Source organism: Mesoplodon mirus (genome assembly GCF_964341445.2).
Source record: "Mesoplodon mirus genome assembly, chromosome: 3".
NCBI lineage: Eukaryota > Metazoa > Chordata > Mammalia > Artiodactyla > Ziphiidae > Mesoplodon > Mesoplodon mirus.
Window position 1 is genome coordinate 178,434,510 of NC_138978.1, and position 16,874 is coordinate 178,451,383.

General features: G+C 42.2%; 1 protein-coding gene across 4 annotated transcripts in view; it reads left to right on the plus strand.

The window, feature by feature from the left end:
* Positions 1–5,045, plus strand: part of NVL (nuclear VCP like) — an 81,324-nt gene extending 76,279 nt beyond the window's left edge. For 2 of the 4 annotated variants that reach the window (XM_082615460.1, XM_082615462.1), the window contains 2 exons: positions 1,322–1,392; positions 4,135–5,043. In XM_082615460.1, the coding sequence (XP_082471586.1) occupies positions 1,322–1,392; positions 4,135–4,179 (116 nt within the window). In that variant the 3' untranslated portion in view covers positions 4,180–5,043. Of the gene's footprint in view, positions 1–1,321; positions 1,393–4,134 lie in introns of those variants that run through there. The other 2 variants (XM_082615461.1, XR_014293524.1) reach the window with 2 other exon arrangements.
* The last annotated feature ends 11,829 nt before the right edge of the window (positions 5,046–16,874 follow it).

Here is a 16,874-nt window from a genome sequence, read left to right on the forward strand (position 1 = left end):
GCCTTATTTAACATTTAGTTATTAAATTTCTCTTACTGTGTGATGGCATAACCTTATAAGGAATTAAAACACCCTTCTATTCCAGTGTTGTGATATGACCTATATATATTATGTATTATGATATAATTCCATAACATCTAATTACGTGTATGCACTCTTGAATACTATGGAATTCTACTTTCCATTCTTAGTTAAATTTATTTGAATTATCCTGAAAGAGAACAGTTCTAGTTCTTCTTCATGAACATTGCCATTAAGTTAAAGTAAACAGTACAAAGATAACAAAGGGTTATCTGTTTATGACTGATAGTTTTCTTTGGGTGGTACTGCATTAAAATCTGAGGAGCAGAAGGTGGGGAAAATGAGGAGATACTGGTCAAAGGTTACAAACTTCCTGCTACAAGATGAATAAGTTCTGAGGATCCAGTGTACTAATTAGCAGTACTATGTTATATACAGTTAACCCTTGAACAACATGGGTTTGAACTGTGCAGATCCACTTACATGTGGATTCTTTTTAATAAATACGTAGTATAGCACTACACAATCCACACTCAGTTGAATCCGCAGGTAATAGAACCGCAGATTCGGAGGGCCAACTTTAACATTATATGCAGATTTTTGACTGAGGGTCACCACTCCTAACCCTGGCATTGTTCAAGGGTCAGCTGTACTTGAAAGTTGTTTGGAAAGTAGATCTTAAAAATTATCACCACAAAATAAAAAAGCTATCATGAGGGGATAGAGGTGTTAACTAACCCTACTGTGATAACTATTTTGCAATATATTCACCTATCATATCATCATGTTGTACTCCTTAAACTTAAATGTGTTATATGCCAACAATATCTCAATAAAGCTGGGGAGAAAAACAAAGTAACAAAACACATGAACTGTTTTCTTTAAAGGTTAAGAATCTTTCTCTAATTAAGTCTGGACAAAGTACTTTTTGGTATAATTTGTTCCACAATAAACTGTTTTATTGCTGGGGGAAAAAAGATTACAAATAAAAAGATTACACTTTTTAACACTTTTTAATATAGGATATTATAGGATTTAATATAATATAAACATTCCACAGTTATGTAAAATTACATGTGGTCAGGTATATGTAAATTAAATTAATTAAAAAGTGTCTAAAAACTCTTGAGCAGAATATATCTGGCTTGAATATTGTTCTGAAAAAGAGTAGAACCAGTGTCATCATTAATTTCCTCTCTGTTCCCCTTGAATGCTTAGAAGTCTCTCAAGAGAAATTAAGTTGTAAATCACAATTAGCATACTGTACCCAGATATGTATATTTATTCATTTGCTCCACAGGTGAACTCAAGGTTAGTCAGAAGCACTTTGAAGAAGCTTTCAAGAAAGTAAAGTCATCTGTATCCAAAGAGGTAAGCAGTGCTCTTAAAGGTATAAGAGAAAAGCAACTAGAATTGAGAGTGGTAGGTATGTGAACTCATGAAAACGAGCAAAACAGTTGCCGCTGTGAGAGTGTTCTTGAGAGACTGTAATGTTGAATGTTTTTAGAGACTAAACACAAAGAGAAAATGACCTCTTGTGTCTGTTTCCACAAGCTCAGAATTTTTAATCAGTCTCATTCAAGTATTACTGGGCCTGCTTCACCCTTTTAAACAAATAATTTCTTATCTTCTTCAACCTAAGCTGCCCAGACTAAGCACTGTGGACTTACCCGTAGTTTCAGGAGACTAAAAATACCTTCACCATAAGGTCAGAGAAGGGTTAAAAATCACTGTGACTTGTGCTTACAAAAAATACCAGATTTTCCCGTATTTATTTCTTACTGTGTTGAGGTATATTCTGTTTGTATAAGTTAAATGCTTGCTATTAAGTGAAGTCAGGTTACTATGCCACAAAGAGAGCAACGAAATATCCAACCCTAAGAAATGCATAAACTGAAAACGGTTGTGATAAGTTTTGTTCACTTGGATATCTTGTGTTTCTGAACTCCTAGAATGTGCCTTAGCCACGAGATCCTGTTTATTGACTATACTAAATATTCCTTTAAATCGTTTGCCATTTATTACCCCAGGCTCAGTGTTTATGATTACTCATTGAAAACCCTTAAGTCCAAGTTCAAACACTTACTGGGTTGGCCAAAAAAGTTCATTCAGGTTTTTCCATAACATCTTTTTTTTTTTTTTTTTACAACTTTATTGGAGTATAATTGCTTCACAATGATGTGTTAGCTTCTGCTTTATAACCAAGTGAATCAGTTATACATATACATCTGTTCCCATATCCCTTCCCTCTTGCGTCTCCCTCCCTCCCACCCTCCCTATCCCACCCCTCCAGGCGGTCACAAAGCACCGAGCTGATCTCCCTGTGCTATGCGGCTGCTTCCCACTAGCTATCTACCTTACGTTTGGTCCATGCCTCTCTCTCGCTTTGTCACAGCTTACCCTTCCCCCTCCCCATATCCTCAAGTCCATTCTCTAGTAGGTCTGTGTCTTTATTCCCGTCTTACCACTAGGTTCTTCATGACATTTTTTTTTCTTAAATTCCATATATATGTGTTAGCATATGGTATTTGTTTTTCTCTTTCTGACTTACTTCACTCTATGACAGACTCTAGGTCCATCCACCTCACTACAGATAACTCAATTTCGTTTCTTTTTATGGCTGAGTAATATTCCATTGTATATATGTGCCACATCTTCTTTACCCATTCATCTGATGATGGACACTTAGGTTGTTTCCATCTCCGGGCTATTGTAAATAGGGCTGCTATGAACATTTTGGTACATGTCTCTTTTTGAATTATGGTTTTCTCAGGGTATATGCCCAGTAGTGGGATTGCTGGGTCATATGGTAGTTCTTTTTGTAGTTTTTTAAGGAACCTCCATACTGTTCTCCATAGTGGCTGTACCAATTCACATTCCCACCAGCAGTGCAAGAGTGTTCCCTTTTCTCCACACCCTCTCCAGCATTTATTGTTTCTAGATTTTTTGATGATGGCCGTTCTGACTGGTGTGAGATGATATCTCATTGTAGTTTTGATTTGCATTTCTCTAATGATTAATGATGTTGAGCATTCTTTCATGTGTTTGTTGGCAATCTGTGTATCTTCTTTGGAGAAATGTCTGTTTAGGTCTTCTGCCCATTTTTGGATTGGGTTGTTTGTTTTTTTGTTATTGAGCTGCATGAGCTGCTTATAAATTTTGGAGATTAATCCTTCGTCAGTTGCTTCATTTGCAAATATTTTCTCCCATTCTGAGGGTTGTCTTTATAGAAAAACCTGAACGAACTTTTTTGGCCAACCCAATATATGCGATGGGTTGCTTTGTTCCAGTGCCTCCGGTCTTGGTGTAAATGCTCTAAGTTAGTTGACTATCTTATCACTTAACTAAAATAATCAGTTAAGGGGTTTGGGCTGGTGGTGTTATCTTTTAGGCCTATGGCTTACTTCTTTTTCTGCTAGAGTCAATTCTGCTGAACTTGGACTGGGTCTTCTACCATATTTGGAGAAATGAAAGTCTGCTCTGACCTCTCAGGCATTTTTGTATACTAGAGGAAATGTTTTTATTTTACTGAATATTTTTGAATAAGATAATCTTATTAATTAAAATCAGAAACAGTTTTACAGTTAATCTTACTGGAAGTTTTCATTCTGATCAGCAAGAGAGTACTGATATGCGTCCTCCCATAGTGCGTGACTTCTCATTGCTGTGGCTTCCCTTGTTGTGGAGCATGGGCTCTAGGCGCGCAGCCTTCAGTAGTTGTGGCACGCAGGCTCATAGTTGTGGCTCTTGGGCTCTAGAGCACAGGCTCAGTAGTTGGGGCGCATGGGCTTAGTTGCTTCGCGGCATGTGGGATCTTCTTGGGCCAGGGCTCAAATCCATGTCCCCTGCATTGGCAGGAGGATTCTTAACCACTGCACCACCAGGGAAGTCCTTAATTATCTCTTCTTATAAGGACACCAAGTTGTATTGGATGTTGTAGAGCCCATCCTAATGATTTCATTTTAACTTAATCACCACTTTTAAGACCCTGTCTCCAAATCCAGTCACACTCCGAGGTACTGGGGGTGAGGACTTCAACATCTGAATTTTGGGGAACACAGGTAAACCCCTGTCAAACAGTGACCAGCTCTATATTCTGTCCTCTCCTCTCAGGATCAAGTGATGTATGAAGCTCTGCAGTGCTCCCTCAGCCGGTGACTTCTCCAGCAGCAGGCCTTCAAGGAGTCCAGTGCATCGAGCTGCCAGAGATACCCACGTGCTCTGAGCTGTCCACTTTCAACTTGACACAGATGTGGTCTCACGTAAGCATTTTATGCTCAAATTAATGAGGCCAAGTCAGAGCTAAAGATTCTTCCCATCTGGCCAACCTTGTACGGAAACACCCTATACCTCCTGTTTCAGAAAAAGAAAAAGATTTTTAACTGTCAAAATAAAATAACAGATACCTTTTTTAAATAGAATGTTTATTTTGACACAACCTTGACTGTACTACAGGCAAGTTGCAGTCACAATAGAAAGAACTCCCCCGCCCCCTGAACCATCTGAGAGTATTTGCCAACCTGATGCCCCATCACCCCCAAATACTTTAATATACACTTCCTACACACCAGGATATTTCCCTACATAACCAGCCATCAACATCAGGACATCAGCTGTGATACTTTGCTACCATGTAATCCTCAGGCTCCATTCAGGTTTCTCCAGTTGTCCCAATAATGTCCTTTATAAGAAAGGGATCTAGTTTAGAATTAGCTATTCCAACCAGTTGCTGTTTCTCTTTAGTTTCCTTAAAGTCTGGAACAGCTCCTGTCTTGACTTTTAACACTCTTGAAGGTTATAGGCCAGTTACTTTGTAAAATGCCCTCAATCTGGATTTGTCTGATGTTTCCTTGTGATTAGACACAGGCTGTGCATCTTTGGCAGGAGTATTATGAGGTGATGCTCTTCTCACTGCATCGTGTCAGGTGATGTGCAGTTTTGATTTGCCCCAATACTGGTGATGTTCACTTCAGTCACTTAATTAAGGTGGTTCTGCCAAGCTTCTTACACTGTGAAGTTACTCTTTTCCTTTGTAATTCAAACATGTGTTGTGTGGAGGTACTTGGAAACTATGTAAATATACCATTCCTCATCAAACTCAGGTATTACTATTTCTGCAGTGTGTTATCCATTGCTCTCATTATATGATGTTGAGATTGTCCCAGATTCAGCCAGTTGGGAGCCCCTTCACACTGTCCTCTGTGCGCCTTTCACAAGTCTCTAGCTGATACTTTTGGGAGGATTTAACTTGTGTCATGTTTCATCTCATTCCTCATTTACAGTGCTGCTCATGGTGTATTCTTAGGTTGTATAGATGGCTTTGGTTACCTACTTTTTTCCTTCCAAAATTTCTACTCCACCTCAGTCTATAAAAATGTTTATGCTACTTTTAGGAATGTAATTGATAAGATGGAGAAAATATTAATAGATCAAAGCAAGTCCGGTAAGTAAGACAGAGTCCTTTTTTCCAAGGAGTTCACAGATGGATACAGACATCTAAACAGAATATCACAATGCCCAAGGAAGGGACATAGAAAGGAGGGTGCTGTAGGACCCCAGCGGAAGGAAGACCAAAAGAAAAAGCAAATCAGGATCATGTCCTAGGCATAGATGATTAGGAATGAAAGTTAAATTAGAAGTGTGGGCCAGAAGGTCTTAAAACAGTTATTAAATTTGAGTAGTAGATTTGATTGTGCTTGATACCAGCCAAATCAAAAGAGAAACACGGGGAGTTCCCTGGTGCCCTGGTGGTTAGGATTCCGGACTTTCACTGCCATGGCTCGGGTTCAATCCTTGGTTAGGGAACTGAGATCCCGCAAGCCACATGGTCAAAAAAGAGAGACACAGTCTGGTATATCATACATGTAGGTTATGAGGGAAAGCAAAGATTTTCTTGATGATTGAATTTTCTTGACAATTTCTAGACAATTGGGTCTACCTACTGAACTTTCTGCTAGTTTAGCTTAGCCTAAACAAAATGTTGACTGCATCAGAGATCAGATAGGCTGCGTGTCCATCAGCTTTGAAAATCAACTGCTATGTAGGTTGGACAGCGGCACTTATTGGGCAGAAAGCTAACCAACTAATGTCACAGTTGATATTGCCAGCCCTTCTCCATAAGGAAGGAAAGATAACATGTTCTAAGTACCATCTGTGTGCTGGACACTGTCATATGTTCTCTTTAATCCTCCCAACTCTTACTCCCCATACAATGGGGATCGGATGGCATCCCCATTAAAAAGAATAAGGTTCAGAGCTTGTTCAAAGTCACCTGTGTATATACATGCATAAGAAGAGTCTGAATTCTGGTCTACAGCTGTCCAGCTTTTCTTTCTTTTGTGAACAACGTGCGGTCCTGTGTTGAGAAACATCTGGAGTTGTATCCTCTGTTCTAGCATCATGAAAGATTAGGCAATTTCATTAAATGCTTTGTGCTGAGCACTGATAACATGATGGTGAACAAACTCAGAACTTATTGCCTAATTTGGCCTAGTTTGTTGCCTAGTTTCTGCCTAATTTGTTAGCAGAAATAGCTGATTGTCCCATAATATCCATTCATCCCTTCTTCCTTTTAGTAGGAGAGTGATTAAGTTCTGGCTAGTGTAATATGAAATCAGGTGATGAGTGCAGCTTCTGGTCACATCCTTACAAAGAAGCAGCAGCTTGGAGACTTGAGAGTCCGGTGGTTAGGACTCCGCACTTCCATTGCAGGGGGCGTGGGTTCAATCCCTGGTTGCAGAACTAAGATACTGTGTGCTGCCCAGCGAGCGCCACGACCCCCGCCCCCCCCCCCGCAAAAAAAAGAAGCGGCTTGGACTGCGAACCCATTATTAGCTGGGGGCAGCCTGCTTTGAACTCATGCATCTTAACCCATAGGCAGACTCTGGGAATGTCCTCAGAAACCACAACTGGTTTAAAAAAGAGGAAAACTCTGCTTGCTCTCTTAATTCCACTTTTCCTTTTCCAGGGCTAGAATGTGATGAAGTGATGATGAACCAGCTTTGACCGTGTAAATGGAGACATTCTAGGGGGTGACAGAGCAATAAGATATAAAAAACCAAGGTCCCTGGACACTTGTGGAGCAGTTTTCTCACTGCTCAGACACAGTTGGCCTAGACTTTTATATGTGACCTTTATCGTGCTTAAGCAATTATATTTTGATCTCTGTTAAAGCAGCCAAATTAATGTCCTAATTAATACAGTGAAACAAGTAAAAAGGCCGTTGGAAAACAGCCTGAGAATGACTGTGAAGGGATAAGAATAGATGCCATTCATTAGGAGGAGCACAGAGGAAGGGCAGTGGGTCCAGGGAAAGTTCTCCGGAGAAAATGATGCCTCAGCTGAGTCCTGAAGGCTGAGAGGGACATGCAGGAAGGGAATACATGATCTAACTGACAATAGAGACCTGCAGATGGGAGAGGGGCTGCTGTCTGAGAAACTAAGAACAGGTGTGCTTTCACATTCATCCACAGGATATTGCTGAAAACACATCAAAGTTGTGTTTACAGGAGCATCTTATTTCCAAAAGCTAAAATAGGTAGAAAGCACCTAGTTACACGTGAGGCACAATCTTTAGTCATTGTTAAATATCTCTCACTGTTGAAGTTCTCACTACCTGAACTCAGGAACTGAATGGATTTGGATACATTTTTGCACTGCTCCTGTTCCAAAGCTGAGAGGCCAGATAGATTTGGGATAAAATGGAATCCCACATCATTCAGAGGCTACCCTTAACTCCGTTGCTTTAGGTCCATGAGACCTATGCTTATCACTGGCATCAGCATTTTTAATTTTCAACTTATTTTTACAAAATAAGGACAAACAAAAATATTCAGTTAAATGTGCAGGCATTATAGTTGTCTGACTTGGGGTGTCCTGCTAAGTTTCATGAGGAAGGGATCCTGTCAGTCTTGTCTCCGTAGCATCCAGCCCAGTGCCTGGATTACAGGAAGCATTTAATAAATGTTAAATGAATTACCTTTCTTAGACAACAGGACTGTCAAAATTAGACTGCTGGCTGTGCCCAGCTCCTCCCTCCACGTGAGAACTAAAAATGTTGATTCTTTGGGTAATAGAAATCTCACTTTGTCATATGAGAAAAGATAAAGGGACATGTGAATAGCCTATAACCCAGCAGTTCCACTCTGACATATGTATCCAACAGAAGTGCATACACCAAAATAGCAAAATTCATAATTGACCAAAAATGGAAACAACCTAAATATCCATCAACAGTAGAATGGATAAACATGGTGTTTTTATGCACTAGAATACTACACAGCAATGATGAACTATATGCAACAGCATGGGTGATTCTCACAGATATTGAGAGGAAGAAGCCAGTCTTGAAATCATCTTGTGCAATTCTACTTATTAATGTATAAAATTCAAAAAGGCAACTGATCGATACCATTAGAAGTCAGGTTTATGGTTACTACTGGAGGGCAGTACCTGGAAGGAGCACCAAGTGGGGCGGCCTGTGGGATGCTGGCCACGCCCTCCTTGATCTGGTGATGGCTTCATGCATGTGTTTTCTTACTGATGATTCATTGCACCGTGTGCTTATCATAGCTCTTTTCTATAAGTGTGTTCACTTCAGTTAAAAAGATTTTTTAGGGCTTCCTTGGTGGCACAGTGGTTAAGAACCTGCCTGCCAACGCAGGGGACACGGGTTCAAGTCCTGGTCCGGGAAGATTCCACATGCCGTGGAGCAACTAAGCCCGTGACCCACAACTACTGAGCCCATGCGCCATAACTACTGAAGCCCACATGCCTAGAGCCCGTGCTGCGCAACAAGAGAAGCCACTGCAACAAGAAGCCTGCACACCGCAACCAAGAGTAGCCCCTGCTCACCGCAACTAGAGAAAGCCCAGGCGCAGCAACAAAGACCTAACGCAGCCAAAAATAAATAAGTAAAAATAAATAAAATTAATAAATTTATTTTAAAAAAAGGTTTTGGGCTTCCCTGGTGGCGCAGTGGTTGAGAGTCTGCCTGCCGATGCAGGGGACACGGGTTCGTGCCCCGGTCTGGGAAGATCCCACATGCCGCGGAGCAGCTGGGCCCGTGAGCCATGGCCACTGAGCCTGCATGTCTGGAGCCTGTGCTCCGCAACGGGAGAGGCCACAGCAGTGAGAGGCCCGTGTACCACAAAATAAATAAATAAATAAAATAAAAATAAAAATTTTAAAAAGGTTTTTTAAAAACTTATGAAATTTTTTTCTGTAATTCATGATTCTTCATCTGATTTTATTTATAATAAACATTTCAAAAATTTAAAACAATAGGAGTATCAATATTGAAAACGTGGGTCACTTAAAAGTAAAGAGGTGCGTAGAGCCCAGTATACTTGAGGATAAGCCAGCCACTCTTTTCTCTTTCTTTTTCCCCTAAAACACCAGGCGTTTTGCTCATACTGTCCTCCCATCTGGTCAGTGGTGAGAAAATAAAGTTGAAGAGGTGAGTGGGAGTGGAATTTTGTTATTTAAATTACCCCAACACTAATATCATTCTCTCTTCCTGGGAGAATATGAGCTTCAAAGATGCCTGCAGGCATCGAGGTTGTCTGGACCAATGCTGCCTTCTGGAATGTTCCCTTAGATGGCATGTTGGCCATGTAGTCTGGTTCCACTGCCAGGTAGGCCTTGCCCCTGAGAGGGGGAGAGAGGGAGGAACTCACCAAAGTGTGTTCCAAAGAACTCTTTCTTAGGTGTGGAGATAAGCAGCCCACGTTACATCACAGCCCAAGGACGTTCTGTTTTCCAAGACCACAGTAAGTCTCAAGAGGGAGAAACTCGACAGCTCCTTAGCTTCCCTCCCCTCTATCTGAACACCTACTCTGTCTCCCGCAGTCCTCATCACCCAAGCTAGGAAGGTGGAAGGCATCTTCAGTTCTTCTGATCAGTGATCAGGCATTTATTATTTAGATGTATTTATTCTCACAGACACTGACCTAGCTCAAGCTGTCATCGCCTTTCGTACGTTTACTTTGGCCTCCTATTTAATCTCCTATTCCAATCTCTTATACACTGAAACCAGGGTTGCCTTCAAAAGATAATAATTAATCATGTCACTTCTCAGCTTAGCATCCTCCTGTGGCCTAAACACATTGGTCTAATTATGCATCTGACATCAGTCCACCTTTGGCACCTGTCCTGCCCCCTCTCCCCTGACTGGATATATTGCCATTCCAGTGGAACACCATGTTCTTTCACATCTCAGCCCTGGCTCACGGTGTTCCCATTACCCACCTCCTCCCTCCACCCAAACACAAGACCACTTCTGGGCTTGAAAGAGCCATCGTGAGAAGCCCTGCCCAATCCCTCACTCCACTTTCTGCTCAGACTGTGCTGACCTGGACTGTGGCCATTAAACACCCTCTGCTTAAGTACTAGATTCTCAATGGCAGAGTCCTTAATTCATTTTTGCATTATAGCACTTGACACATAATAAGAACAAAGTAACTTTTTTTTTTTTTTTTTTTTTTGGCAGTACGCGGGCCTCTCACTGCTGTGGCCTCTCCCGTTGCGGAGCACAGGCTCTGGACGCGCAGGCTCAGCGGCCATGGCTCACGGGCCCAGCCGCTCCGCGGCATGTGGGATCCTCCTGGACCGGGGCACGAACCCGTGTCCCCTGCATCGGCAGGCGGACTCAACCACTGCACCACCAGGGAAGCCCCAAAGTAACTTTTTAATAGCACAATTGAATCACTTTGCTCTATGGCACAAAGCACAGCTAACATAGGGGAGATTTGCTGGAGATTTTACGTTGTTTCCACGCCAGGAATCTGCCAAACTGGAACTTCACAGCTCATGGCTCTCTGAAGAGAAATCAGCAAAGCTTTGGAGGTGGGGCTTCCTCAGGCATTTAGTTATTGCTGATAGGAAGCCCTTTTAGCAATACTTCTCCGTGGCTAAGGAGCCCCTGCGTGTGCTCAAGGCGTTCAAAAGAAACTGGTTCTAAGTGCTTGACCCACACAAGCATTCTCTCTCTAAAGCAGAAAGTTTTAAGGAGGAGATAATATATATTCATTACAACCGAAATTCTAATTACCATCTTTGCACAGATAGGAAAATTTTCCTCTGCTACTCTGGCTAACTGTGAGTGAGCCTGGTAAATGGACAATGGGTCTTCCTTACAGCACTAAGTTTTGCTAGCTTGAACTTTCTCGAAACTAATGCAGAAAGCTAAATGAGTTTCACAATAACCGAGGCCTTTAGGAGTGGAGATACCGGGTGACGGAAATAGATTAATTTAGGGAACTGTAGAAGCCCTGTTTTGCAGCGTATGTATAAGGAAGTTTGTTTTTCAAATTAAAAAGCCCTATCTGAAAAGGAGTCAAAAGCAAATTAATTAATTCAACAAATACTTTTTGAGCATCTACTTCATATTTGCTTCTTTCCAACTGCCTCCTTTATTACTCTCAGCTCACTTAGAACTTGGATGTTGAAGCAGCATTCAGATTCTCTGACCCTTTATTGCCAAACTCAGTTTGTAGTCCAGCTTAGATTCATTTATTAAAAATGACATTATTTGTGCCACTTTAATTTTGCACCTTCACAGCACAGGTTTGGAGCATCTGTGCCTTGACACACAAAATGTCACAGGCTTTGTTATTATTGCTGGTGGCATGGGATGGGGAAAGAAGAGGAAGGTGGACTTATAAACTGTTATCTTTACTAATACATTAGAACTGAGACATATAGTATCTTCACTTTATATTTGAGAAAACTGAGGCTCAGAGAGGTTGAACAATTTGTCTTGGTCACACAGCTAATAAGTGGCATCTGGAAATTCAAACCCGAGACTATCTTAACTCTAAAGACTTTGTCCTTCTCCTACATCCTACTGGCTTTGGGGGCAGGAGATGGACTTCTGTGTCATGTCCCCTGGGGAACTACCAAAATGCCTTCTAAATCATGAACTAGTATGAGTTGTAATAATAATAATCTTTATTAAATAGTGAATAACATTTTTTTCTTTGAACTCAAGCAACTAGTATCAGAAACCTCTCTCTACACAGTTGCCACTCAGTAAACTCTGATGTTCTGATAGACAAGATTTTATTTATTTGTTTGTTTGTTTGTTTGTTTATTATCGCACCACATGGCATGCGGAACTTCCCTGACCAGGGAATGAACCCGCGCCCCCTGCAGTGGAAGCGCAGAGTCTTAACCACTGAACCACCAGGGAAAGTCCTGTCCATGTATATTTTAAACCGTGATTTTTAAATGGATAGGGTGGAGGCAAAGAAATAGCTATCGTATTGCCCAGCCTCGGAAGTAAAAGATTTAAGAAAATGGGCAAATGTTTAACTCTAGGAACTTTAGAGTATGCTCACATCCCTCCTTAGTCATAATCAGAAGCCAGTGTTTGCATTGTGCTTTTCAAATGCCTTTGAATCCTAGAGAACAATGGGTATTTCTCCACATAGCAGGGGATCTCAGGTTATCCAGAAGCATTAGCATGTGTTTTATCTTGCAAAATATTACCTACAGTTTACTTATAGTCTCCTTCTCAAGACTGTTGAATCATAATGCTACAAAAGGCCTTTGAATTCTCTGTCAGGATTTCTCAACTCTGGATGACACAAGAATCAACTGAGGCTCTTAAAAACAGGCTACCTGGGGCTTCCCTGGTGGCGCAGTGGTTGAGAGTCCGCCTGCCGATGCAGGGAACACGGGTTCGTGCCCCGGTCTGGGAAGATCCCACATGCCGCAGAGAGCAGCTGGGCCAGTGAGCCATGGCCGCTGAGCCTGCGTGTCCAGAGCCTGTGCTCCGCAAGGGGAGAGACCATAACAGTGAGAGGCCCGCGTACCACAAAAAAAAAAAAAAACAAATAAAAAAAAAACAGGCTACCTGGCAGTCTCCCAAGTCAATAGAAATGAAAGCAAAAATAAACAAATGGGACCTAATCAAACTTACAAGCTTTTGCACAGCAAAGGAAACCATAACCAAAGTGAAAAACAACCTATGGACTGAGAGAAAATATTTGCAAATGTTGCAACTGACAAGGGCTTAATTTCCAAAATATATGAACAGCTCATACAATTCAGTAACAAAAAAACTCAAATGACCCGATCAAAAAATGTGCAGAAGACCTAAATAGACATTTCTCCAAAGAAGACATACAGATGGCCAATAGGCACATGAAAAGATGCTCATCGCTAAATTATTACAGAAATGCAAATGAAAACAATACTGAGGTACCACCTCACACTGCACAGAATGGCCATCATTAAAAAGTCTACAAATAATAAATGCTGGAGAGGGGTGTGGAGAAAAGGGACCCCTCTTACACTGTTGGTGGGAATGTAAATTGGTACAGCCACTATGGAATACAGTATGGCAGTTCCTCAAAAAACTAAAAATGGGAGTTGCCATATGATCCAGCAATCCCAGTCCTGGGCATATATCCAGACAAAACTATAATTCAAAATGATACATGCACCCCTATGTTCGTAGCAGCAGTATTTACAATAGGCAAAACATGGAAACAGGGCCTCCCTGGTGGCGCAGTGGTTGAGAGTCCGCCTGCCGATGCAGGGGATACGGGTTCGTGCCCCGGTCTGGGAGGATCCCATATGCCGCGGAGCGGCTGGGCCCGTGAGCCATGGCCGCTGAGCCTGTGCGTCCGGAGCCTGTGCTCCGCAACGGGAGAGGCCACAACAGTGAGAGGCCCGCGTACAGCAAAAAAAAAAAAAAAAAAACATGGAAACAACCTAAATGTCCATTGACAGATGAATGGATAAAGAAGATGTGGTACATATATACAATGGAATATTACTCAGCCATAAAAAAGAATGAAATAATGCCATTTGCAGCAACATGGATGGACCTAGAGATTGTCATACTAAGCAAAGAAGGTCAGAAGAGAAAGACAAAATACCATATGATATCACTTATATGTGGAATCTAAAATACAACACAAATGAGCATATCTACAAAAATGAAACAGACTCACAGATGTAGAGAACAGACTTGTGGTTGCCAAGGGTGGGGAGAGTGGGGAAGGGAAGGATTGAAAGATTGGGATTAACAGATGCAAACTATCATATATAGATGGATAAACAACAAGGTCCTACTGTGCAGCACAGGGAACTATATTCAATATCCTGTGACAAACCATAATGGAAAAGAATATGAAAAAGAATATATGTATATATATAACTAAATCATTTTGCTGTACAGAGAAATTGACACAACATTGTAATTCAACTTTACTTCAATAAAAAAATTTTTTTTAAATGCTACCTGGCCCTCTCTGCAGACCTGTTGAATCAGAATTCGTGGATGGGGCTTGGGTGATTTTTTTCTTTTATTGAAGTATAGTTGACGTACAATATTATATCAGTTTTTAGGTATACAACATAGTGCTTTGACATTTATATGCATCATGAATTGACCACCACAATGTCTAGTAAGCATCTGTCACCATACAAATTATTATAATATTATTGACTATGTTCCGTGCTGTACTGAGGTAAATTACATGACCAGCTAAAGCCTCAGTCACGTTGGAAAAGAGAGGAAGCAAAAGCGAAATCTGCCAACGCTGGCTTCCTGATCTTGACTGAGCAAACGAGGCCACCCTGGAGATCACGTGCAGTCCAGATGTGCCTGCCACCCTCTTTCTCAAGGTGAAGTCTTTGGAGAGTCATTAGCCCAGTGACAGCTTTGGTGCCACACTTTCCCCCCTCCTTCCTTTCCTTCCCCTGCAGCCAAGTCCAAGCAGCTGGCTGTGGGATGAGCTGACACACAACAATTAAAATTTGCCCCAGTGGAACTTCACAGGCTCCTTTTATCCCTGCAGGAGAGCAGTAGAGGCATTTGAGGTCAAGAGGCTGAGCCGGGTAGGGAGCACAGCATGATTAGCAGCAAAGGGGATGAGGGACAAATGCCAGGAACCCTCCTTCCCGCTGCTTAGTGTGTGACAAAGCTGGAAGAAAGGGAAGACTTTGGGATTTACGTGAGGTCTCAAATCTTGAAGGATGCTAAATTTGTTCTCACTTGGGACCTGTAACAGGTTCAGATGCCAGATGAAAATCAAGTCAAGTTCATTTCAGGTGAGTCTAAAGATTGATTTTTTTTTAAATTGTAATCAGGGCACAATAGATATAATAGTTTGCAGTCCATAGTCCACTCGTAACTTGAAATTAGAAACTGAAAAGCAGTAATGTAAGTGGGAGGAGAGATTTCATTAATTCATTCAACAGATATTTCTTGACTGGCAACTGAGCAGGTTCAGTGCTAATTGCGGACAGTACAGCTCAGAGCAAAACTCAAGTCCCTCCCCCAAGGGCGTCTCCCCCTCCCATGGTGGGGGAGGGCATGGGGAGAAGAAAAGGGCAGAGTCAGTAAGTCCAGGTATGTCTATGTTATGCGCACACACACCAAATAGAACAAGTGGTAAGTGCTGTGAAGAAAAAGGAGGGAAAGGGCTGGCGAGAGCTGTGCGTGGGTCTGTGGGTCGGTGGTTAGTTTACGTGGTGGGGGAGACAGGGAGTGAAAGGCAGGTAGCCTTTGGGGGAGAGGGTGCTGTGCCCCACAAGACCACAGAACCTAAATGTCCGTCAGTCAAAGGCATCTACACCTAGCTGTGTCACCGTCCCTTCATGTTCTACCAGCCCCTTCCTCAGATCCATGACACCTGGTCAACCTCTTCCAGGTTGACCGGCAGACCCTCAGGTACTTTCACGCCCCGTAACAGGCCAGGTTGGGGGTCTGGTCTTGCCTCTGTCCTCCTCACTCTCCAGGGCAGGGCGTCGCAGCATTGCTCCTGTTCCAAGCTCCATCTGTGACCTTGATGACCCCTAACCTCTGCAGAGGAGGGGCCATGCAGAGCTGTCATACCTGCACTCCTGGTGGCCTCACGGGTCATTACCTCGAGGCTGAGGGACAGTGGCTGTGAGCTGCCAGCCTTCCCACATTTTAACTCATTCACTTCTCACTGTAGCCCTGGGAGGGATGTGTCACTTTATCCTCAGTTTGCCAGTAAAGAAACTTGCCCATGGCTAGAGAGAGGCAGAGTTGGGCAAGTCTTATCCACTGAAAACGCCTTTCTTTAAGGAAACAAAGCACAATTATGGAAAGTTTAAACGTCTAGGGTTTAAATAACGCCCCAAGCGTAGTCACAAGGCAAAAAACAGTGACTGGGGAAAGGAGAGAGGACTTAAGTACTCTTAAGTGCTGGCTATGGGTTGGCACAAAAAAGGATTAAGTGCGGAGCCGGGATAGAATGACCAGCTTCGCTATGGGAGAGCCATTTAACACACGTGTGGAGAACTTCGTTCATTTATTTTTCTGTTGCTAAAAGAATTTGTAGAAATTTACAGAAAGGCATGAAAAAGGTATATGAGTCATCCATAATCTTGCTTTTCAGAGACTACCACTATTAACAGCTGTCAAATATCTGCCTCTGAGATTTTCTCTCATCAGATGGATTGGGGTGATTTTTGTCCCTGGTCAGATGTTAACATTACTTCCCCATGAAGCAGGCCTTTTTGAGGTCCTGTCCCAGTGACCCACCTTCATTCCTACAACGAATGACTCCCCAAGGTGAAAGTGAGGCAGGAGATAGATGGGCTCCAGGCTAGACACTTACAACTGGCCTCCTGTTCACACTTCCTGGGGTGAGAAGAAGATGGGCTCCAGGCCGGACATTCATTACCAGCCCCCTGTTTACATTTCCTGAAGCAAGAGACAAACGGGCTCCGGGACTGCATGTTTATGACCAGACTCCTGTCTATATTTCCAGATCTGCACCTCAATATAAAAACCAGCAACAGAAATAGGGTAAATAACCAGACATTGGACATGTTTATGACAGGAATAGAGTGGGACTAAACCCTGTTAA